Below are 24,858 nucleotides of genomic sequence, written 5' to 3'. Positions count from 1 at the left end.
GAGGGGGATAGTGGTTCCGGTAGCCCCTAATAGGAAGATACAGCATCTACTTTGGGGAGTGAGTAAGAAATAAAAAGCTTTAATGAAATTGTTGCAGCTTAGACAGAATCCCCAGGGCTCTCCTGAATCAGTTTCCAGAGTCCCCTCTCATCCGTTGTCTCATTTGCTCCTCTCAGTGACCCTACTCCCTGAGCCCTGTTTTTAGGGAAAGGAAATCAAGGCCCTAAAAAATTGAGTGATTTTTTCTCCCCAAAGACTGCGTAGCAGGTTAGGTATTTTGTGCTGTGGTCATTGCTGGGAAAATGAGGATGAATAAAACATTGATCTACCTTTGGGGTACTCCAAGTCTGGTGGGGGACACAGACCCCACATGGGCTTTTTACAAAGGATTCTTAAGAAGCCATTTGGCAAAACAACAGTGGAGAAGTGGAATGGAGTGCCAAGGGGCACAGGACAGGGAGCCGCACTCAGGCAGGCTTTGGAGACGGGGAGGTCTAAGCTAAGTCAGGCTGGAGGGGGTGCCCAGTGGTGCCACGGGCAGGACCAGCCCCAGCCAGGGCTGGGGAAATGGTACAGGGTGTGTGAGGGTGAGTACAAATGTCTGTATCATGAAGCCACAGGGCACCTCTGGGAAGCCCAGTCCCTGTGTGGCCCTGTCTTGGCATGACAGCACTTTCTAAGAAGCATTAATTTCATCTTTCAAATAATTGAAAAATATTGACAAATAATAATCTCAAATAATTGAAAACAAAAATTGCAATATTTGCTTCATTCTTGCTTGGCAACCCAGGGTGGCCTACATAACTTAAAGCAAATCTTCTCCCAACCCTTCACCCATTTCTCTTGATGTTGGTCTCACGGCATGGTGAACATTTGCTCCCCCAAATATTTTTTCAATGGCTCCCAAACCAACTATTCATGCTTCTCTCTCCAGCAGCCTTGCCTTTCTCCTTCCGTCTTTCTTTCTGTTCTCCTTATCTCTTTCCTTCGTTTTTTCTCTCTGTTCTTTTTCCCTACTGTTGCCCTCTTCCACAGTTAGCTGCCTTACCTTCTCTCACCCTGGTCTGCACACGTAGGAGGCTTTTCCTTGGCATGTGGGCAGATGAGAATCCTTTCTTCCTCTCTTGTGGGTAAGGGCATCTAATGTAGGGACCTTACCTGCCAAATTCAGGAGCTTGGATTTAGCTGTGGGTAATAGTGAGTCACTGCAGAGGTTAGGTGAGGGGGTGATATGATCAGGTTTTCTGGTCTTGCTAGGAAGTACTTGAACTACTGTGACCAATTATTTGTTTGTTCTTTGTGGCAAAACAGAACTTCTTTCTTTTCTTTCTCTTAGGATCACCTCTCTTTCTCAAGTTGTTTTTATTTGTGATAAAATATACCTGACATAAAATTTGCCATCTTAGCCATTTGTAAGTGCCCAGTTCAGTAGTATTGTTCATTCACGTTGTTGTGCAGCCATGACCATCCTTCTCTGGAACCCCTTTCACCTTGTAAATCTGAAATTCTCTCTCTATTAAATAATTCCTTATTCCCTTCTCCCCACAGCCCCTGTCAACCATCACTCTACTTTGTGTGTCTGAGTTTGACCACCTGAATCTTTTTGGCACCATCTCAAGTATAATTCAAATCACGAGGCATTTGTGCATATCGACAATACGCCCATCGTGGTAGGTTTGCTGTTCCCCTAACACTTACATGTGCCTGTTGTATTCCCACTCTTTGTTTAAGTGTTGAATGCCATTGCTTTCTTATACGAGAGAGGGGCTCCTGTCCAAAAGGGGCCCTCACACCTGTCAAAGGAGACAATGTATGAAACAAACTCAAGTAAGATGGTGATGGGAAGCCCTTTGAGCACGCTTCAGTGCTTTTAAGATGATTAATGTGGAATTAGGGACAAAGGACATTGATTTCCTTTCTCATCTGTAGTCAAGGGAATGACATTTTAAAAAGAGAACGTTAAAGGGGTTACCCATTAATAATGCCTTTCTCCACAAGGAAAATTCCTTTCTATACAAAAGAAAAATATCTTGTGGGTGGTGAGCTGAAACACTACCTTGGCGACTCTCTTTGCAAAGTCTTCTCAACATTCACTTGATGCTGTTTGCATGGAGCCATAGCGTGTTCAGCTAAGTAAAAAGGTCACTGGGCTTGGAGACAGGATCTGAGCTCTAAGTGCTATTTCTATCTCTGCCATGCGTGTGTGAGCAAGTTGCCCCAAACCACATCTTTGAGTCTCATTTCATTCTTCTCTGAAATAGGGAAAACTGGTTATCGTGAAGCACAAAGGAGATCATGCCTACAGTGTCCCTTTGGGAGCCACGGGACACAATGTGTGTGTTAGGGCGGGGTGGTCCAGCTGGACGACTGCCTGAAACAGCTGCAACACCATGGGAGCAGCAATGTGGCTGGTGGCCCCTTCAGAGTGCCCCGTGCTGGGTGTCACACAATGCCCCGTGACGTCCACATTCCCTGCTGAGCCCGTCAAGATCTGTACAGGAAATGACACATCCTCCTTAGTTCAGTCTGGAGTCCTTTATTTTTGTACATAACAGAATGGCGAGATTAATTTAGCTCTGATGAACTGTAGCTGCTCTGAGAGGTCAGGGTGGCTCCTGGTTGAGGAATGGAGTCTGAGTTTCCCACCTCTCATTCTTCCCCTCTTCCTGCCCCTTTTGTTTGGTTTCCAGCAGGACATTGCAGCCGAATGGTATTTCCCTGTCTTCTCGTCAGGAGGAGTATTGATGCCCCAGCAGACCCAAGACTTCTGGGTGGGTGGGGGGCCATCCCAGGGGACAGGGCTATGACAGTCTTTCTATGCTTGATATTTTCACTGTTGTCTTCTGGCTTAAATGAGCACAAAGAAAGGGGAAGACTCACCCTTCTTAGGTTGGAGGCAGTGACTGGTTTTGTTAAAGGCCAGGCACAGGACTAAGGACTATGCACACGTTATCTCATTGCTTGGGTATTAATATCAACTGCTCTGTTTTGCATAGGAGGGAGTTGAGTTCTACATGGATGTGTGGCTTACATGGTGTCACATCATGCAGAGAGCCTGGGCCCAAGGTGACATGTCAGAACCCATGTTTCTAACCATGCTGCCTTTGGGTTTCTGACTCCGGTCAAAATGTGGCAGGACCATTGGCTCACAAAGATGTGTTTTCTTGCTTACAAAGGCACTCTACATCTATGAAACTTTTTTCTATTTACCTTCCTTGTAGGTTTTCTGCCAGGAGGAAAAGACCTTAGAGAGGCAGATAGTATTTCTTATTGTCAGAGGGCAAGGACATTCCCAATTTGGGAGGTGGTAGAGAGGGGGTGTTCATTCGTCTTAAAGGCATCCCCTCCTTCCTCCACTGCTTGGGCCATGTATTTCAGGGCTACAGTCCAGCCCTGACCTTGATCTTTAATTTTGATAATGGAGCTGACAGAAACTACAGTGGACATGCATGGGCCTTTGCCCCAGAAAGGCTCAGGTTTCAGCCTTTACCTTTCTGATCCCCTCAAGCCCATTCCCAGGAGAATGTCTAAGTAGACACACAGGTGAGTGTCTAAGTCAGGGATGGGCCAAACGTGACTCAGAGGGCCAAATCGGACCCACCACCTATTTTCACAAATGAAGTTTTCTTGGAACGAAGCCACACTCACTTATTCAATTGTGTATTGACAATTGTGTATGACATATGGCTGCTTTACACTACAACAGCCAACTTGAGTAACTGAGACAGAGATTGTATGGCCTGCAAAGTCTAAACTATTTACCACATGGCTCTTTACAGAAAATTGTTTCTAACCCTTGGGTCTCTGGTGGCTAACATAGCTTCAAATGCTACTAAACTGATTGGAAGCAAAGCAATATTGAGAATCAAGGTATTAATAGTAATTCCAGATGAATTATCACACTGGAGATTTCAATGTACATTGGCAGGCATCAGTTTGAGGCTTTGGGATGACGTCACTTTGCATCCCAGCCACATCTGTCTTAGATCTCTCCCCTGTTTCCTGGCAGAACCATTTGCTTACAAAGGTGGGTTTTCCTGCTTAGAAAGGTGCTCTCTACATCACAAACCTTCTTCTACCCACTTTCCTTTGTAGGTTTTCTGCAAGGAGAAAAAACCTTAGAGATGCAGATAATAGTTCTCATTCTCAGAGGTCAGGGACATTCCTAATTTGGAAGGTGGCAAAGGGGAGTGTTCATTTGTCTTAACGACACTTCACTCCCTACATCATTCTCAGCCATGTGTTTCAAGATTTCCTCCTTCCTCACCTGCTGACAGCTCCACTTCCAGATCAGCCTAGGTTGGTCTCATTTAGAACAAAACCTGCTATTGTCTGGTTTTTGTTTTTATTAAACTTGAAGGGACAGGGCATATTATTTTTACTTTTGTGAAGGGAGAGAGCTACTACAGGCTTTAAATAGGTTCCTCCCACCAAAAAACAAACAAACAAACAAACAAACAAAAAGGCTCTAGGAGATGGGGCAGTTCAGCTGGAAGTCTGATCTGAGTTTGCTTCAGTGACTGAGACAGACAGTGTCCCCTTCCATGACCATTTCGCAGGCACCATTTGAAGTCAATTCCTGTGACTGACTTGGCCACTAGACAAACAGAGCCAAGGGATTCTTGTCTCCCAGTGTGAGGGGTTGTAGGAACAGTTTTAAAGGGGTGGCCCAGTGGGCTGGAACTAGACCTCTTGTTTCAGAGGCCTCTGGGACCTCTGTCCTGCTCTAACTCCACAGCTGTGTGATCTAGGATTACTGGAGTAATCTCTCTGAGCCTCATGTGCCTCATGTCAAGTGGGGTCAGAAGTGCTGCCTTCCACACCCCCAGGTGGGAGTGTGGGATGAGGCAACACGTGTGGGAAGGTGTTTCATGAACCATCCAGTGCTTCAGGGGCCAGTTCTTATATTATGCTTTCCTCCTTGGCATCTCAGGGCCACCTGTATCTATGTCACACCTGACAGGCTAGGATGAGGTTTTGAAAACAGATATGTAGTGAAGGATTTTTTCATAGTTTTGCCTCATGAAAAGTACAGATACTACTCCACCTACGGTGGGATTATGTCCCAATACACCCATCATAAGTTGAAAATATCAGAAGTCAAGAAGGCGTTTAATACACCAGGCAGTGGTGGAGTGGGAGCTGTGGTTCACTGCCGCTGCCTGGCATCACGAGAGTGTATCATATTGTCTATTGCTAGCCTAGGAAAAGACCCAAATTCAAAATTTGGTGTTTGGTTTATAATGAATGCGTATGGCTTTTGCACCATCATAAAGTAGAAAAATCAATAAGTCCAAACATCCTAAGTTGGGGACTGTCTGTACTTGGAAAGAACGTGAACTTTGGAGTCAGACGAGTCTAGGTTTGAATCCAGCCCCACCCACCGCTTGCTGGTTGTATGATCTTGGGCAAGTCACAACCTTTCTGAGCCTCAGTTTCCTTATTGGTAGAATGAGGGAAGGCGTTAGTGTACCAGTTTGAGTCACCCATGAAGCAGACACCAAGATGGCATTAGATGTGCAAGGGGTTTCTTGAAGATACCTGTGAAGAGAAAAGAGGAGGGAATGTCTTCAGACTGCAATGCAGGTCTGACGTTTGTGAAGGGAGAGAGGGAAGGAAGGAGACTAAGTAGGAGGAGTCTCAGACTCCATGTGGCTCCAAGAAAGTCTTGGTCAGGTCTGCTGGGAATCCCAGAGCAAAGATTGTCCACTGGAGGAAGCTGCATAACAAATGACCCCACATCTCGGTGTCTTAAAACAACAACGTTTTTATGTCTCATGATTTTATGGGTCAGGATTTAGGGTAGGGCTCAGGCAGGAGATTCTTCTGCTCCACGTGGTGTTGATTAGGGTCATCCAGTGGCATTCAGCAGGTGGCTGATACGGCTTGGAGGGTCCGGGATGGCTTTGCTGGTTTGGCGGGGATAGCTGGAAGGCTGGACTCAACTGGACCTCCTTCCATGTAGTCTCAGGGTCTCCTCATGGTCCCTCCAGCATAATAGCCTGACTTAGAGCTCAGGGTTCCAAGACAAATGCTCCATGAGGCAGAAGAAGCTGCAGTCTTTTAATGCTTCCACTGTATTCTCTTGGTTGAGGCAGTCACATATCTTCCCAGGTTCCATGAAAGGGAAGCATCAAAGAATATGTGGCCATCTGTAATTCCACAGTGAATTACAGACTCATGAATGCAATAATGCATATTCACAGAGTAGGTACCCAGCAAATAGGAGCTGGCATTCTTGATGTTTCTCATCACTATTATTACTGCTGCTACTACCACCTGCCCTGCAGATGTATTCTGTGTCCTAAGGATGCCAGAGAGAGGCTGGCTTAAATGTGAGGCTTTTTATAATGCACCCGCCCTTATTTCTCAACTTCCTGTGAAGCCCTCAACAGCCCTCGCCTCCCTGCCCAAGGCTTAGGAATGCTTGTCTTTCTGCAGGTGTGGTGGACCTCAGTTTTGAGGCTGAGAGTCCTCTGGCGCCCCCTACAGAGCTCCTGGAGAGACTGCCCAGCTATGACTGGCTTCTTCAAGGGGGCAGTAAGTTCCAAGGGGGCTTGGTTCTTTGGGCTTCTACCTAGGGCTCATGCTGGTTGCGGGGATGTCTCAGGAAAAAGGTGGTGCTGAGATAGCTCCCCTTTCCCTGGGGGGGCCCTGGGAAGCCCCTCATCATGGGTAGGTGGAAAGAGGAAGCAATGGGGCATAGGACTTCTGTCTATGAACAGTCCATGACTGCGACAGGTCCCACTAAGACCTAGATGGTGCTAGTCTTGGAGTCCCCATTCTTTTTGCATTAAATGCATCACTGTTTCTTCATCTGTTCTTTCTCACATTCAATCAGTCTTTCCTTCTTCCACCACACAAATATTTGTTCCTTTGGCCTGGGCTGTCCAGCCCCTGACTCTTCCCTTCTCCAGGAGGACAGATATTCTTCCCGCCTTTGGAGGCCCCAGGGAGGCCCCAGGAGCAAAGGTCCTGGCCCTCGTTCCTGGAACACAGGTGAGTTTCAGGTTGTACTCTGTGACTGTGTGCATTTCCTATGTCACTATTGCCCCTTGAGGATCTCAGCCCTGGCAGTGCATCAGGATCCCTGGAGGGGGCCGTCTGCACCCCAGACCTACTGCACCAGATCCTCCAGGGATGGGGCTTAGGGATTTACATTTTACCAAGCTCTTCAGGTGGTTTGGCAACAAAGCCAGCGTTGAAAACCATAGTCTAGATCAGGGTTGCAAACTCCTGTCTGTGGGCCAAATCCAGTCCACTGCACATTTCTGGAGTAAAGTTTTATTGGAACACAGTTACACTCAGTTGGCTGTGTATTGTCTCTGGCAGTTTTTACTCCAGAGCTGAGTAATTGAGACAGAGACTATGTGGGCTATGAAACCTCAAATATCACTATGTGGCCCTTTGCAGAAGTTTGCTGACCCTGGTCTAGATCCGCAGAAAGGCCCATATCCACCTTGTTTTGAGAGGACTCAGGGCCAAGCTCAGGGTTTCCAGCCAGCTTTGTGCAGAGAGAAGGTGGAGCTGCCCCCTATTTCAATCCAGCCTCTCACCTGGGCAGCATGAGAGGCTTCTCCCGGGGGCTTCTGGCCCTGCTGCTGCCAGAAGCAACCCCCTTCTCCTCCATGGACACCCACTTTCCATGCTTAGGAAGAACCCTGCTTCCTCCGTGGAGTCATCTCTGGCCCCTCCAGCCCACAGTGTCTCTTGTGCTGCCATCCACGGATCTGAAGACAGACGGGCCCCTCTGTGTGCCGGGGCTGGCGGATGCTGGAGACACAAGTGTGCAGGATTGTGGATTAATGGCTCTCAGGGTGCCATGGAGAAATGCATGAAGATGCAAGGGGAGGAAGGAGGATTCTTTCCTCTTGGAGGTGTTGGGGCCAGAAAGACTTCAGTAAGGGGGTGGCATGGCGTCAGGGAAGGGACTTCCAGGAGGAGGGGGAGGCATGCAGAAAGAGGGCCGAGGTTAGGGTCCCTGTCTGTCGTCCCACCCACGGTCCTCAGGGTGAGTCTCCATGGGCGCTGCCATCAGCCCTGGGCCAGTGCCTGGCTGGGGTCTTCCCATCATGTTGCTAACAGCTCCTCTGGCTAAGGTCAAGGTACCCGAGGGCAGGAGCCTTATTTCGCCTGTCTCTGCCTCCTTTTAACTGTGCGACATCCTCTCTGGACCTCTGTTTTTCTTATCTATAAAATGGTACAATTCCTCTCTAAGGTTGTGTTTCTTCAGTTGCAGGATTCTATCAGCTTTTCTCCTAAGCTCCACATTTCAGCTAAAGCGTTTTTGGCTGGTCTCTAGGAAAACCTGCCCCGTTCTCACCCTGGGCACCCGTTCACATGGTCCCCTTTGCAGGAGATGCCCTCCCCTTTGCAGGAGATGCCCTCCCCAGTTGGACTGCTGAGGGCTTTACCACTACCATGGCCTCAGTTTCTCGCCTGCACGTTGAGGAGGCTGGCTGGCCTGCGTGAGTCCACAGGCCCTTCCCAGAAGCCCCTGCCTCTCTGTTCGGTCCCCTGCAGAGTCCCTGCGATGACGGAGGAGGTGGCCCAGGAAGCCCTCCTCAGCTTTGTGGACTCTAAGTGCTGCTACAGCAGCACGGTGGCTGGAGACCTCGTCATCCAGGAGATGAAGCAGCAGACCCTCTGCAGGGTAAGAGGCCAGGGCCGGTGGGGGGCCTTGGCCAAGGGGCTGGGGAGCTGAGGGCTTTGGGACAGTGGAGGCCTGTTTGTGTGATGTGGCCAGGGGAAAGGAGTCCTGGGGGCAGTGTGTTTGAGTGTGAGCGGTGGTGATGTTGAATCCCATCTGCAACTTGACTTGTCTGTGGCTGTGAGTGATAATAAAAAGAACAAGTGTCAGGCCGGGTGCGGCGGCTCATGCCTGTAATCCCAGCACTTTGGGAGGCCGAGGTGGGTGGATCACCTGAGGTCAGTCAGGTTAGATCAGCCTGACTAACATGGTGAAACCCCATCTCTACTAAAAATACAAAAATTAGCCGGGCGTGGTGGTGGGTGCTTGTAGTTCCAGCTACTCGGGAGGCTGAGGTAGGACAATTGCTTGAAACTGGGAGGCGGAGGTTGTGGTGAGCTGAGATGGTGCCATTGCACTCCAGCCTGGGCAACAAGAACGAAACTCCAACTCAAAAAAAAAAAAAAAAAGGTGTCATCAAACACCACTGACAAGCTCGAACATGCCAGGCATCATAGAACGCATGCTACACACACGCCTTGTCAAATCCTCATGGCTGCCCTATACGGTAGCATCACTGTCACTGGTTTACAGACGAGAAATTGGAAATTTAAAGAGGCAAAGTGATTTTCCCAAGAAGATGCAGCTAGAAGTGACAGAGGTGAGATTCAAACTCAGATTTGGTAGCCTCAAAGCCTATGTCCCCACTTCATACTTCCACAAGGCATGGGCTGAGAGAGGTTCATCTACCTGCCACTAGACTTCAGCTCCCTCTGCCTCCCCCAGATCATGACTGTGCCAAGAAATTATTCATTGCTGCAGGGAAGTCCTACCTCTGACAGGCACTTCTGTCTCCTGTATTGACAGAGCAGAGGAGCAGCTTTTACATTCACATTTTCTAGTGTTGCTGATCCAGCCACCCTCTGAGGAGCACATAATCACTTGCAGGGAGTGGTTAGAGCAGGAATCTGAAAGAAGAGGCCACTGTGTGGCTGTGTGACCTTGGGCAAGTCAGCTCTCCTCTCTGAGCCTCCATTTCCTCACATGTAAAAGGAGAGGGCAAGTGATGTCCAAGACCTCTTCCCATTCTGTCACTCTATGGATGAAGATCAAGAAGGAAGATCTTGATATCAGGGAGATAAATTCCTCCATAAGGGAAATCTCAAAGCCATAGATTCCAGGGACCTCCATCTATCAAAGACAGCTACTGCTTTGAAGCTTGTCTCATAGAATCTTTGTATAAATTCATGGGGAACTGAATTAGCTCTAGTTTGAGCCTGTCAGGGGAGATTTCCTGGGGCTGGCTGACTTCCCTGCAGACATGGGGGCCCGTGGAACAGAAATCGCTGTTGTCAGCCAGTTCCAGCAGCCGAGGGTGTTGTGCATGGACCTCTCAGTTTCCCCACTGAGCCCTGGGAGGGTAACAGCTTCATCTTTTTGCATAATGCTCTGTCTTCATAAGGGGCACGAGTGTGAACATGCTGTTTTTTTCCTTTTAGTACCGTCTGGAGACCTTTAGTGAATCCAGGATAAGCGAGTGGACATTTCAACCCTTTACTAGTAAGTGAATTATCTGAAATTAGTTTAACTGGGGGCAAATAAGTCAGGGTGCTGGTGGAAAATGTCAGGACTTGGCTCAGGCACTCATCTCAAATAAGATGGTCTTCTGCTTGGAGCCTTGGCTTCCTTACCCCCTGCAAAATGAGAGGATGGACTTTCATCTCAGAGACTTTCCAGTGCTTACCTTAGGAAATGCTTCCTGCCCAGGAAGCAGGAGGTCCTGAAAAAGCCAAGCATTTGCTTTTGCTACAGTCTGGTGCTGCCACACGGGGCCGGGTTGTAAAGCAGCATGCGTGTCTAAGCATTCACCTACCCCCTCATGCCACCCCTAATTCCTCCTAAGCTTCTAGGCCCCTGTGCTCCCCATTCGCCTTGCCATCCCACCTTCTGCTGAGCCCCCACTGGAGGCCTAAGCTTCTCTCTTTGGGAAGATCTATGTCCTACTTGTTTTCTCTAACAGACCGCTCAGGTCCATTCTTCAAGACTCAGCTCACGTGTCACTTCTTTTAAGAAGCTTTTCAGGATTTCTCCTGCTGCTCCGCTCCCAGCAGGATGGGCCAGTCTTCTGAGTTTTCAGAGCCCTTTGTGCAACTCTTGTCCAAAGCATGTATCATATCCTACCATATCTTATTGTGATGGTGTGCTGTCTGTCTCCTCGAACAGAGCAAGAGGAAGAAGATGGGATGGTGAAGGGGATGGTGATGATAATGATGACAATTCTTGTTTGTCAGCCCCTCAGTATGTGCCATTCCTGGTGCTAACAATTTTATATACATTCTTCCATTTAATTTTCACTACCATCTTGTATGGTAGGTGCCATGACTATCCCCATTTTAGAGATGAGAGAATGGAAGCTCAGAGAGGGTAAGAAACTTCTCTAAAGTCAAACAGCTAGGACATAAAAGAGCCAGGAGTCAAACCCAGATCTGTCTCTCTCTGAATCTTGGTTGCTCAGTCACTGCCTCCAAGGAGGGCCTTGACTATCCATCCCTGTAGCCCCAGGATCTAGACTCATGCCTGGCACCAACTGAAGGCTCCATGCTGTTTGCTGGATAAATGAAAGTTTATCCCTGCTGCCCTTTGTCGTTCTTACGATGACCCCTTTCTGTGTCAGACCACTCTGTGGATGGGCCGCAAAGAGGCGCCTCCCCCAGGCTCTGGGACATCAAGGTTCAGGTTCCTCCGATGTTTCAGGAAGACACCAGGAAGTTCCAGGTCCCTCACTCGTCACTGGTCAAGGTAACACGATTAACGCGATTACTGGAATACTTGCCCTTCTCCCTGAGAGGCTTTCCAGGCACTGCATGTTTCCTCAAACTCATCCTTTGAAGGGAAACCCAAAATTCAGGCCGGTGCTTCATTTGTTGGTTATAAATAAACGTAATTTAATAAAACCTGGTATATGGAATGTAGTCCCAAATAAAATTCCAAGCAAATCTGGGAGTGTTCAGCTGGCAAACAGATCATCCGATTTACAAATCATCACCAGCTTTCGTGAGCAGTGACATTCCTGGACCGGTTGAGTGTAGTTTTCATCTTTTTTAAAAATTTATTTTAGCTTAAACAGCTGAAGGGCTGAATGAAATTGATATAAAATAAAAACTTAAAACCCTGCTGGGATTTTGCATGAGAGTCAGTAAGGAAACAGAATCTGACTTCCATCCTGCTTTATGGACATATATTCATGGCGTGAAGGGAGAGGAGCCTAGTGGATTACAAAAACACGACTGAGATAGCTCATATTGTGTTCTTTTCCGGTTACTGCCTGCTTTACACTTTTGGACTGGATTTAAGGGTGCAATTTTGCTCTATGAGTTTTTACAGAGTTCTAAGGTAAAGAGTACTTTGAGAGGTCGAGAAAGTGTTCTATTCCTTTCTCAAGGGGGCCAAGGCTATTTTAAATTAGTGATTAAATACTAGTAGCTAGCTCATTGCCTTTCATAAAAATCCTGTCCATTTTTTAATGGCTTCTGTTCCCAAAGACCACATTAGCTACCTTATAGGCAAATGCCATCAGCCTTTGTAGTTCAGCCTGGTAGGAAACTGTAGAGTGTGAGCTAGGATATGGGGCTCCCAGAACACGTCTCCCCTTGATGGCATCCAGATTGGGCTAGGGCTCAGAGGAAATGGTGACATGATCTCCTGATGCAGTCAAGCCTTCTGGAATCTTAGTCAAATGGGAAGGGCCATTTCTTTCCTGTGCCATCTTCCTATCCTTGTCCTGATCCACTCCACCTTCGGTTTAGATGGTGATGTTATGGGTGTGGGAGAAGTGGCCCTTGGGAAACTAGATCCCAAGAAAGCGTTGCACTTTCAGGAATGCCACAAATGCCACGGGCGTGGGCGGTACAAGTGCAGCGGCTGCCACGGGGCGGGCACGGTGAGTCATCTGTGAACCATTGGTGAGTCAGTGAGGGTGTGGTGGCAGGGGGATCCTGGGGACAGTGGGCTGGGCTGGTGGCCTGAGGCTCCCTGCAGTAACTGTGTCATCTCAGGCAAGTCATCCTCCCTTTCTGGGCCTCCATTTTCCCGTCTATAAAATGAAAAAGTGGGGTTTTGTGGTCTCTAATCACACTTTCACTTTGACAGTTCGATTTTAATTTTTCTCTTATTTTCTCATCCATCTACCAACATACACCGAATACCTGCTTGGCTCTGACCTCTAGGTCCTGTAAGGGGGCCAAGACCTGGGGTTCTTCTTACCAGGCAGTCTTTGTCAGCCAGGGAAACCAACAAGCAACTCCATTTGTTGTGCAGGGCAGTGGGTGCTGAGCAGGTAAAGTTTGGAAGGCTTGGAGAGACAAAGTAGACAGGACACTTGAGTTAGTTTCCTTCGGCTGCTGTAAGCCATGACAACCAATGGGTGGCTTAAAACAACAGACACGGCTGGGTGTGGTGGCTCACACCTGTAATCCCAGCACTTTGGGAGGCCAAGGTGGGCAGATCACGAGGTCAAGAGATCGAGACCATCTGGGCTAACACGGTGAAACCCCGTCTCTACTAAAAAAAAATACAAAAAATTAGCTGGGCATGGTGGCGGGCGCCTGTAGTCCCAGCTACTCAGGAGGCTGAGGCAGGAGAATGGCGTGAACCCAGGAGGCAGAGCTTGCAGTGAGCCGAGAACGTGCCACTGCACTCCAGCCTGGGTGACAGAGCAAGACTCCATCTCAAAAAAAACAAAAAACAAACAACAACAACAAACCAGACACCTATTGTATCACGGTTCTGGAGGCCAGAATTCCAAAATCAAGGTGTGGGCTAGGCTGGTTCTTCTGGAGGCACTCAGAGGGAAGCCATCCCCTTCCTCTCCCCCGGCTTCTGGCAGCTGCGGGCCGTCCTTGGTGTTCCTTGGCTTGTGACTGTGCCACTTCAGTCCCCACCTGCCTTGTCACCCAGCCTTCTCCCTGCATGTCTTTTTGTCTTCACATGGGCTTCTAATAAGAACACGTCATGGGATTTAGGCCCTACCTGGTCATATGACCTCATCTTAACTAAATGCATTTGCAAAGACTATCTCTAAATGAGGTCCCACTCTGGGATTCCAGTAAACTTGAACTTGGAAGGGCCACTATTCAACCCAGCACAGGCCCCTCAGTGGCATTAGTCATGGCATCAGTTGTCTTTTCAGAAACCTTCATTCAGGCCTATTAACCATCCCAGGGGGTAAAACCAAACTCCTCGTGTTCTTTGGTGTCCTGATTCGAGCCTCATCCTTTGGCCATGCTCTGACCCTGGCTACCGTGAACTGTCTTCTCCACCAGCCCTTTCATCCCGCGCCTGCTGGGTTTGCATCCCCAGCTCACTCCCGCACTGCCTGTGGACCCCAGCGGTGGTCTTCCCTGGAATGTTTCTGGAGCCCACCATGAGCCCAACCGGGAGCACAGCCTAGGCCTTTTCTGGGGGCCATTTCTCAAAAGGAGCCCCCTGTCTCCAGTGCCAGGCCCCTGACCAGCGCCTGTGTCCCAGCTTCCTCTCAACACTTGGTCGGGGTCAGGTCTCAGGGGTTGTGGGGATCAGAGAAGAGGCAGGAGAGGCTGATGTCTCAAAAGAAACAGGGATCTTAGGGAGTGGAGGCTTTGAAAGCTACAACTGGAAGGATCCAAAGATACCCCATGTCCAACCCGCACCATTTTACAGATGAAGGGGCTAAGGCCCAGGAGTAGGAAGGTCACCAGGCTGGGATTTGAACCAGGTCTTGGGATGCCGTTGGCCCTGCTTCCTGGGAGGCCAGCAGGGGCTGAGGCAGTGGTGTGTCCGCAGGTGCGGTGCCCGTCCTGCTGCGGAGCCAAGCGCAAAGCCAAGCAGTCCCGGAGGTGTCAGCTGTGCGCGGGGTCCGGCAGGCAAAGGTAGGGGCGTCTCCCAGCACCGCGGTGAAGTGCTCTCGCTTTCTGGCTTTTCATTGCCTGCCCATCTGGAAGGCAAACAGGAACCCGTCTGTCTCGTCACTGCTGTGTCCCCAGAGCTCTGCACGTAGTAGGTGCTCTGTGGTTATTTGAAGAGTAGATGAGCTTTTCTCAAGGCCTGGCATTTCTGGAGAAGGCTGGAACTCGTCATGCAATATGTGTGGAAAGGGTGTGAAGAAAGAGGCACTGCAGGGAGGAAACACAGGGACGGGGTTACCAGGAAAGGAGACCTCTCCCCGCCACGGGTTGGGAAGTGAATATAAAAAACCACCTAAAGGCCAGATTTTTAACTCTCTGAGGATCAGGTCCTGGGCAAGCCCCTATTTATAACTCATTTTGGGGTCTGAATGGAGGAGGAGTCAAGGAAAGTTGGTTGATTGACTAAACAATAAACAAAATTTCATCACTGCTCACAGCTTTGCAAACACTGGGCCATTGCATTTTGTAAATCCTATCCTTTAATGTATTTATAACTTTTTAAGGGAAACAGGAAACCGTGAGGAGTAAAAATACTCAAGGTTGGGTTGGTTAATGATACTTTTGCCTCATCAAAGCCCAGGCCATCCTTCTGACAAGCCAGTTGGAGAAGCTTTGGTGGCACCTTCCATCGTGGTTGGTAGAGACAGTCTCTGACTGGGAAAAAGACACTTATTTTTCTTTCATTTGCAAGTGAAAGGAATCCAATTCAAATTGGCTTTGGCAAAAAAAAGTCGATTTACAGGCCTAGGTAAGAATGAAGTCCAGGGGTATATTTCAGGGATGGCTTCAGGCCCAGCTGGATCCGGGTGCTTAAACAACACCACCAGGAATCTGTATCCACCTCTCACTCTGCTTTCCTTTGTGTGGGCTTCATTCACAGGCAGGGGGTTCCTTGTAGTGGCAGAGGAGATCACCAGTAGCTTCAAGCTTACTAATCCCAGGAGAAAACATGTCCCTTTCCCGATAGTCCCGACAAACATCCTGGGACAGATCTCATTGCACTCGCCTGGGTCATGTGCCCATCTTTGTATCAGCCACTGAGACCAGGGACATGGAATAAGATGATTGGCCAGTCCCAGATCCCAAGCTGTTCACAGAATTTAGTGGTGGGGGGGCAGGCCCTAGAGCCATGTGGGCTGGGTGGGGGAATGGTGATCCCCATAGAGATATTGGGGCACTGCCAGCAGAAGGAGGACTAGGTGGTGGGCAGGTACAAACAATGCAGGCCCACCACAGTCTACCTCCAGGAGGAAGGGGGTGCAGGTGGGAGCCTCTGGAAGCCACCAGGACCTGCAACTGATCTGGGGGTACGGACTCTGTGCCTTTCTCAGATGTAGCACTTGCTCAGGGAGAGGGAACAAGACCTGCGCCACCTGCAAGGGGGAGAAGAAGCTGTTGCACTTCATCCAGCTTGTCATCATGTGGTATGTGGCAGTGTCTCAATGCTGTGGCATGCGGGGGTGGCTGAGGGACTTAGCCCTGGACTGGTTTCTGCAGAGAAACTGTGGTTGGTTGGGGCTTTCACAGTGCAAGAACCTGCCAGGACTTAGAAGGGGGAGAATTCCCTTGGAAGCGGCAGTGTGGGGTTGTGGGATGCTGACTGGCTTTAGAGCAGACAGACCTCAGTCCAAATTCTGCCATCACCACTTTCTAGGGCAGCAGCCGCTCGACAACTGAGCCCTTCCCGTAGGAATAGAGCCCTAGTATCCTGCTATGTCCCTAAGTCAGTCAGGGCTTCCGTGCATTAAAGGTTTCTCCTGTGTCAGGCACCTTGCTAAGTGCTTTGTAGGCAAAGATGAAATGAGGTAATGGAGCTGAACTGTCACTCTCCTTACTAGCTTCATTTTACAGGTGAGGAGACTGAGGCTCAGAGAGGCTACAGAACTGTTGCAAGGTCCCTCCAGTAGCAATTCAAGCCCTTAACCCCAGGTCTGTCTGATTGCAAAGGCCGTGCTTTTAACCTGCCACACTGTGTGCTTTCATCCCTCATCCTCCTTCCCTCCAGGAAGAACAGCTTGTTTGAGTTTGTGTCTGAGCACCGGCTCAACTGCCCCAGGGAGCTCCTTGCTAAAGCCAAAGGAGAAAACCTCTTTAAGGATGAAAACTCGGTGGTAAGAGGACATTGTAGATGGGAACAAAGGGAGCTGGGTTTCTCCTCCGCTCTCGTGGGCCTGGGGCTGCTAGCTGCGTGTGCAGGCTGCATTCCTTGGAAGGACAGGTTGTGTAGGAGCAGAGCTCCCCAGACATGGATAAGGCTGTGGGGAGCCTGGGGGCTGTCAGTTTCCTTTTGACTTTTACATACTCAGCCCTCTGTCCTTCCCCACCCACCATGCCGTTCTTCCTTCCTAATACTCTTTCTCTCTTTCCCTCCCTTCTTCCTTCGTCTTTTCCTTCCTTCCTCATCCCCTCCTTCCCTTTCTTCCTCATCCCCTCCTTCCTTCCACAAATCTTGAGACCCTCCTCCTATATCAGGCACTATTCTTGGCCCTGGGTAGACCATGGCAAATAAAACAAGGACCCTGCCCTCATAGAGCTTACAGTCTGGTGAGGGGACTATGATGGACCCTTTTATAGCAATGTCAGATGGTGAAGGGGCACTGAGAAACATTCAAGCAGGGTAAGGGGCAGGGAGGGGTGGCAGTGTCGTTCCAGCTGGAGGTGGGAAAGCCTCTTTGTGGAAGTGACCTTGGGCACAGACCTGGATGCAGGGCAGTTGGGGAGTGGACCTTGTGGCGTGGGAGCGAGGGGACAGTGGGGCAGAGGCCTTGAGGACTGGCAGAGGGCAGTGAGCAGGGCAGAGCTAGGAGCTCAGAAGTGAGAGGTGCCTTCAGCCAGAGGAGAGGGTCCTGTGGGCCAGGGGTTGGCACACCCAGCCCACTGCCTGCCTTTGTCGATAAAGCTTTATTGGAACACAGCCCCACCCATTTTCTGACAGGTTGTCTATGGCCGCTTTCCTGATGGTGGGACAGAGCTGGATAATGACAGACTACATAGCCTGAAAGCCTGAAATATTTACTATTTGGTTCTTAGCAGAAAAGGTTTTCTCACTCTGCCGTTGGCCTTGGCAGAGAGATTGGCTTCAATGGGACTTCTGAGTGGGGTCCTCATACTATAGGGAGGTGTGTCAGCCTCCTTCCTTTGCTCCAGTAATTTGGCTTTTTAAAGGCTCACCTCAGGCATCCCCCCACCAGAAGCCCTGCACCCCACTCTTCCATTTGAGTTAGGGGTTTCCCCCTGGGCTCAGCTCAGACTGAGGACCATCCCTAGGCGTCACTGGCTGCTGGCAGCTCTGTGAGCTGACCCTGCCTGGTGCTGAGCTCTGACCACCGTCTCACCCTCAGCGTCCACAGCAGCACTGGGCCCAGGTGGACACTTAGGAGGAGGGTGGAGGAAGGAGCCACCGTTCCACAATGAGGGGCAGAACAGGGAGCCCCAGGGGAGAGCTATGCTTGCCCTTAATATGTGGAAGGCTTTCAAGCCTGGCAGAAGGGGATTTGGGGGCTTTGGGGACCGAGGAGATGCCCCAGTGCCCGGACTTTCTGTAGGTTGAGTGCAAGCACCTGGGCTTATTTGTGGTTCATTTTGTATCCTCAGCTCACAGACAGTGCCTGACCCTTAGAGGGCGGTTTGAATGTGTAAATGAGAAATGAATCTGAGTTCCTTTCCCGCTACACGTGTACAGACCCCACGAGTCCACACTGACAGGGACCACACCAGCCATGGTCACTGCCTTGTCCTGCACCTAGCGCGGTGCCCGGCACACAGGAGGCACGCAGCTGGGGGATGCAGTGGGATGCAGGTGATAGCGTTCTCTCTCTGACTGCAGGCCCCCTGTTTTCCTGTTTTTGAAATTCCTGAGACCACACCATGGGTCCTTCTCTCAGCCCCCTTCTCTGTCTGGCTCTGGCTCTGGCTCTAGTCAGCCCCAGTGACTTCCAAGGCTCCAGGTGCGGCAGCCAGGTGGTCTGTGTCTCTCTCTCTTTCCCCCAGGTGTACCCCATTGTGGACTTCCCTCTGCGAGACATCTCTCTTGCCTCCCAGAGGGGCATTGCAGAGCACAGCGCTGCCTTGGCCTCCCGTGCCCGCGTCCTGCAGCAGGTGAGCCAGGGCGGAGGGGCCATCTGGCTCTGACGTCTCTTCCTGGGCTGCTGAGCCCTCTTTCCTGAGAATGTCGGAGCAGAAGGATGAGGATGTAGAGGTGAGGGAGGTCCCGGGGGAGGAGTGTGGGAAGGGCTAGGGCCTGACCTAAGGCCCCAGGGCGTGGAGCAGGGCAAGTAAGACGCAGAGGCAGGAAGGACCGTGGGTCACAGGAGAAGTTTGCATTTTTATTCCCAGAAGCGATTGCAGGGTTTTAAGCACGAATGTGGTGTCATGGGATTTTTGATTCTGACTCCCTGGTGTTCAGATAGGGGAAGAAAAAGGTGGGGATTCAACGTCACAGGCCTGGCTGGAGCCCAGTGTCTCGCCCCTGAGGCCCCTGGCACTTCCCAAGCCCCAGCCCTGTCTTCTCCCAGCCTCTGGGGGTTTGGCCGCTGTATCCTGATGGCCACAAGGTGGCGGTGGCGGCTGCTACATCCCCAGGAGCAGCCCAGAGCAGCCCCTTCTGCTGCTGCTGCAGCCAGCCAGGGGACCCTAACGTGGGAGTTTGGCCTGATAATGTGCTTTGCTGGAGCTGCATGAAGTGGGACTCAGCAGCCGGGACAGGAACCTTGCAGACTGGGCTGAGATCCTGCGTTTCCTGCATCCCAACGTGATCCTGGGCCAGCCACTTCCCTCCTTCAAAGCCAGTCTCTCACCTGCGAAAAAAGACACTAAAGCACCTCAGAGGGTTTTGCAGCAAAACCCTCTAAATGTGTTTGGCACCTGGTGCTCCAAATGTCCCTTTCTGTCCTTTGCAATGAGCATTTCCCCTTCTCTGTCTCTGTCTGCACATCTCCCTGATTTGTAGGAGAGAGAAGATGCATTTTTATCTATATGAATACAGATCATCTTGGAGCTGGAAGGGGGATGAGAAACCATGCAGTTCAGACACTGCAAACTTACGTGCCTATCAGGGCCAGGCAGTAAGGAGGGTGACAGAGCGTCGTTCAAAGGGGCCTGTCGACACTCAGCTTTCTGTAGGCACAAGACCCAGTGTTTCCAGACTGTCTGAAGTCCAGATTTTTAGATGAAAACTTGTAGTTTTTCAATATTTTGGCAGCTGGGGAAACTGAGGCCCAAGGAGGGGAAGTTACCTGTCCTAAGTCACACAGTATGTTGGTGGCAGGTCCAGGACTAGAACTCAGGTCTCCTGAGGCCCTGCCTCTGCCAATACAGCCATTCCGGGAGCCAGGAAGGGTAAACCAGGGGGTAAATACACATTTTTCTTTAAAAAGGAGTATAATGGGAGTGGAGGTCACTTCTCTGAATCTTTTTTCTAATTTTGCCTTTGGTCCTAGAGCTGTAACAAAGATTCATGCTAATATTTTACTCAAGGTGGAGAAGTTAGAGCCGAAATCCAGCCATGAGGACATAGCTGGCTAAATTCCATCTCCCAGCCATGGCCATGACTCTGAGACCTGGAATCTGCTTATTGCAGGGGCTGAGCTGCACAGACAGATAAACAGCCAATTACATGATGAACACTTGATGGCAATTGATGTCTTGAGCAATCTGTGGCCTCAAACTTCGAGACTTTTTGAGCCAGAAGCAGATAGAGGCAGGGGGATTGCGGGGGTTGGGGGGTGGTATTGCCATGCTCTCCATCGGATCTTAATAGAAAAATCTGGAAACAAGAGTGGTCCTGACTTCAGTGTCCAGGCCTTCTGAGCACTGACATTGACTCCCATCTCCTTGTGCCCTTTAGTCCCTATTTGGGGTCCTTTGCACTGAAATTTCAAGAGGCATCTTCCAACTTTTATTTCCAAAATTGTCATTTGGATTCCAGTTTCTGGCATATGAAGAAAACTCAGTCACCGGGGTCTTATCTGGTTGTCTCAACAACTCTGTGAAATAAGAGTTTTTATTCCCATTTCACAGATGAGGAAACAGAGGCCTAGAGAACTGGAGCACAAGATCACACGGAAAGCTGTGTGGAAATTTTGTGCCCTGACTCTGATTCCCCTCTTCCTTCTGCAATGTCATGCTGCCCCCTGGCCTCTCCTCTGACAGAACAGGGGCCTGCCTCTCAAAATACGCCCCCACTGCCCAGATCTCCAGGGATGGCCAGGGCAGTTTTTCTGAAATGGAGAGAGAAGTCGAAGCAGCCAGATGGCTTCAGCCTCAGCCCCCCACCCGGCCTGGTTTACCTCTTCCCTAGGGTCTTCAAGCTATCAACTACAGCAAGAGGACTTGGGGTTCTTTTCCCAACAGGAAGAATTCCCTGCAAGTAAAGAGGGCCTGACCCTGGGCCAATCATGCCACCTGTCCCTGGGTTTGGGTCCCCACATCTGAGTCTGGGACAGGGGAACATCTTGTGCAGAAGAACTTAGGGGTTTTTGCACAGAGCCTGGCCCAAAGGAAGTCCACAAGAAAGCTTGGCTTTGACGATTAGCAGCAACATTCTTAGGTCAACTACGAAGTGTAGTTGCCAATAACAAAACAGCACCAGAAGCCAGTACAGATGGGAGCCTAATGTTTGCTCCCAAGGTGGGCTGCTGTTTTCCGTTCAGGGCCTCATGATTGCAGAAAGTTATTGAGTAACTGCTCAGAGAAGGGGCTGGAGAATGAGGGACTTAGCACCACCCTGTGGGAGGGAATGAGGTCCCCATCCTGAAAATAGCCTGGCACAGCCAACTAAACTTTCAAATGTCTTCGGGGTCAATGTTTTATCTTAAAATTTGATTCAAATGTTAGAAACCACGTCCTAATACCTCTGTGGTGGTTTTAATACACACGTTTAAACCAACTTTATCCACTGCCCCCCAGCACTCCATCTAAAAATTAATGCTTCTGGAAGTTGTCCTACTTGGCTGGTGACTTTCCGTACACCCTGGAACTCCCCTGGGGCTGCCTGTGCCCACTTGGTGAAACCTAGAATCAAATGGTAGCTAAAGATGAGAAGTCAGTTTGGGCCAGAGCTTAGGGTGCGTGAAGGAGCACAGTAGGAGATACATCTAGAAAGGCAGATTGAAGGCAGATTGTAGCAGGGTTTAGAATGCTGTGTTAGTCTGTTCTCATGCTGCTAATGAAGACATATCTGAGACTGGGTAATTTATACGGGAAAGAGTTTTCATGGACTCACAGTTCCACATGGCTGGGGAGCCCTCACAATCATGGCGGGAGGCAGAGGAATGGCAAAGGCACATCTTACATGGCAGCAGGCAAGGCAAGAAGAGAGCATGTGCAGGAGAACTGCCTTTTATAAAACCATCAGATCTCGTGAGACTTATTCACTGTCATGAGAATGGTATGGGAAAAACCCACCCCCACGATTCAATTACCTCCCACTAGGTCCTCTTATGACACATGAAGATTATTATAATTCAAGGTGAGATTTGGGTGGGAACACAGAGCCAAACCATATTGAATGCCAACTCCAGAGCAGGACCTTTCATACCACACACAGTAGGGAGCTACTGAAAGTTCTTGAGCAGGTGGGTGACTTGAACAGAGCACTGACATTTTCCTTGGCTATTTGTTTCCTTAGCGCCAGACCATTGAGCTGATCCCCCTCACAGAAGTTCACTATTGGTACCAAGGAAAGACTTATGTCTACTACATCTATGGCACTGACCACCAGGTATATGCGGTGGACTATCCTGAGCGGTATTGCTGTGGCTGTACCATCGTGTGACATAGCATAGCTGTCCCCAGAGCCTGCCATTCACGTTTGCCAAGGAAGATGACCGACACTCTCTGAGTGTGTTCACTGTTGGCTGCATTGGACAATCACATACAAACCCTGGCATGTCCTTCCAGAAAAACCAGCTTATCATCTATCAAGCTCCAACCCCTTATGCAGCTCCCCTGGTGGAATCCATGACTCATATGTTTAACCTACAATAATTCAGCTACACACATTCCTGTAGAACAAATGAGAGAAATAATTTAAATGGCAAGGACTTTGCCTCTGGTCTCCAAGTTAATGCCCCGATGATGCGTGTGATTTGATTTTGCTTTTTCCCTTTGTCGGTCTTGGTTCTGGTGTGCTTCTTCTAGTGGGAGCCTCTTGACGATCTGAGTATTACTGAAATGTTCAAGGATACACACAAATATCTGGCCCTAATGCACAATAAATACTGCACTTAGGCATAAAGTGCAATATGTTACTGCCCATTCTGTGGATCAGGAATTCAGACACAGCCACAGTGCGGATTATTTATCTCTGCTCTGTCATGTCTGGGGCCTCACCTGGAAGATTTGAAGCCTGGAGCTGCTCAAGGGTGGGGCCTGAAATCATCTGAAAGCTGGTTCACTCAGATGTTTGGTGGTTGATGGTGGCTGGTGGTTGGGACCCCTTTAGGGAAGCTGTCAGGTGGAGTACATATACATGGCCTCTCCATGCAGCAAGAGCTTCCTCACAAGATGGCAGCTCTGAGAGTGTGTGCCCCTCATGCACGTCCCAATTGAAGAAATAGAGATCTGTTTCACAGCTGGAGAACAAACCAGCTGTGTTGGATGGACCAAGAGTCTGCATGCCAATCTCTAGTGTGGTGTCTATGTAAGGAATTTAGAGAGTGTTTTCAAATAGTTACAGTTTTTTACATCACAGGCTGACCTTAGAGCCTGCCCACTGAATAAGATGTGAACTTGATGCTGTGTGCACCCATCACAGGCAGGAGCTCCCACCTGGTGGTATAAGGCTGGGTGGGGGGTGGTGCTGGAGGGGATGCCCTGCAGTCCTTATGCCGAGTCAGCTTTGGAGAGGTGGTGCTGGGCTAGGCAGGTCTCTGTGCATCTGGTTGTGGGTAACCAGAGACCCTTCGTCATCTCATGATGCCTGCCCCACACTCAGAAGGGAATTGCTACAGCAAGGAGTGGCCTCAGGAAGCAGCCTCTCAGAGGGCCATTGGTGCACTCTCTTGATCCCCAAATCCCCTCACTGGGATGTGGACTTAACAGGCCTAGCTGGGGGAGGCTGGGGAGACTGAGGCCATCCCCCAGGGCATCACTGATAAATGATATGGAAATGAGCACTCCCATCCTCACCTGCTACTGCCAAACCCTGATTTTCCTGCGTCCTGTTTGCATGTGGCTGTTTCCCGAGTTTGGCTGAACCACGTGAACCCCACACACGGGCGGGTCCTGGCTAACAGTGTGGTGGCTAGCCTCATGCAGGAACAGCAGGGGTTAGGGGGGTTCTAACTCCCTTGGGACCACACAGAAGCCCAAGGGGAACTGGACAGAGAAGCGAAGGGAGAAACACCTGGAGGCTTGGAGAAGCCAGGGCCCAGCAAACCTTCCAGGCTCAGATTTCAGCTCCCGCTCACTCCATAGCTCAGTATGTCAGGGAGGCCAAGGGCAGGACGAGGTGTCCCCTTGGGTCAGGGTGCACTGGGGCATGGGCAGCAGCTGGTCCCAGGGACAGAACCTGGTGGTGGCAGGGGAAAGAGGAAGCATTCCCCAAGGAAGACCTCACTTCATCTTCCTCCATCACGCTCAAGCCTGGGAGGCCCCTGCTCTGGTTTAACAAGGGAGGCCATGCCCTCCCACCCCCATGGCCTACCTGTGTGGTCCTCAAAGGGGAGGCTTCTGCCTGTCAGGTGCATGATACAAGCTCGGGGGACAGCTTTTGGTTGTTTCAATGATTGGAAGCAACACCATTGGCACTAAGTGCACAGAGTCAGGAAGCTCAGGCATCCAGCAACGCCGTTCTGCAGCTCACCTGACCTGCACGTAACCCACTGACCTTCTTGCACGTAACCCACTGACCTTCCTGCAGAATCTCGGTTATACACAAAAGTCCTATCAGGTAGTACTTAATGTAATGCTTATTTTTATTTAGTGCTCACCTGTGTTTTTTGTTTTTTCCTATATGTCTTGTTTGAAATGACTTTGGATCATCTTACTTTTCTTAAGTCCAAATGTGTGTTCTTTTTTTTTTTTTTTTTTTTTTTTACTGGTGGAATTTTAATTTTTCTTTTTTTTATTATTATACTTTAAGTTTTAGGGTACATGTGCACAATGTGCAGGTTAGTTACATATGTATACATGTGCCATGCTGGTGCGCTGCACCCACTAACTCGTCATCTAGCATTAGGTATATCTCCCAGTGCTATCCCTCCCCCCTCCCCCCACCCCACAACA

At 49.8% G+C, this 24,858-nt stretch overlaps 1 protein-coding gene across 7 annotated transcripts in view; it reads left to right on the top strand.

The window, feature by feature from the left end:
• Nucleotides 1-22,678, top strand: part of SSUH2 (ssu-2 homolog) — a 58,531-nt gene extending 35,853 nt beyond the window's left edge. For 6 of the 7 annotated variants that reach the window (XM_054680364.2, XM_063806591.1, XM_063806593.1 and 3 more), the window contains 11 exons: nucleotides 6,442-6,540; nucleotides 6,918-6,999; nucleotides 8,524-8,653; nucleotides 10,189-10,249; nucleotides 11,364-11,488; nucleotides 12,567-12,629; nucleotides 14,510-14,595; nucleotides 15,963-16,055; nucleotides 16,637-16,742; nucleotides 18,622-18,729; nucleotides 22,259-22,678. In XM_054680364.2, the coding sequence (XP_054536339.1) occupies nucleotides 8,534-8,653; nucleotides 10,189-10,249; nucleotides 11,364-11,488; nucleotides 12,567-12,629; nucleotides 14,510-14,595; nucleotides 15,963-16,055; nucleotides 16,637-16,742; nucleotides 18,622-18,729; nucleotides 22,259-22,405 (909 nt within the window). In that variant the 5' untranslated portion in view covers nucleotides 6,442-6,540; nucleotides 6,918-6,999; nucleotides 8,524-8,533 and the 3' untranslated portion in view covers nucleotides 22,406-22,678. Of the gene's footprint in view, nucleotides 1-1,548; nucleotides 1,671-6,441; nucleotides 6,541-6,917; nucleotides 7,000-8,523; nucleotides 8,654-10,188; nucleotides 10,250-11,363; nucleotides 11,489-12,566; nucleotides 12,630-14,509; nucleotides 14,596-15,962; nucleotides 16,056-16,636; nucleotides 16,743-18,621; nucleotides 18,730-22,258 lie in introns of those variants that run through there. The other variant, XM_063806594.1, reaches the window with a different exon arrangement.
• The last annotated feature ends 2,180 nt before the right edge of the window (nucleotides 22,679-24,858 follow it).

This window comes from Pan troglodytes, chromosome 2, assembly GCF_028858775.2.
Source record: "Pan troglodytes isolate AG18354 chromosome 2, NHGRI_mPanTro3-v2.0_pri, whole genome shotgun sequence".
Classification (NCBI taxonomy): Eukaryota; Metazoa; Chordata; class Mammalia; order Primates; family Hominidae; genus Pan; species Pan troglodytes.
This window is presented reverse-complemented; position numbering and strand designations above follow the sequence as displayed.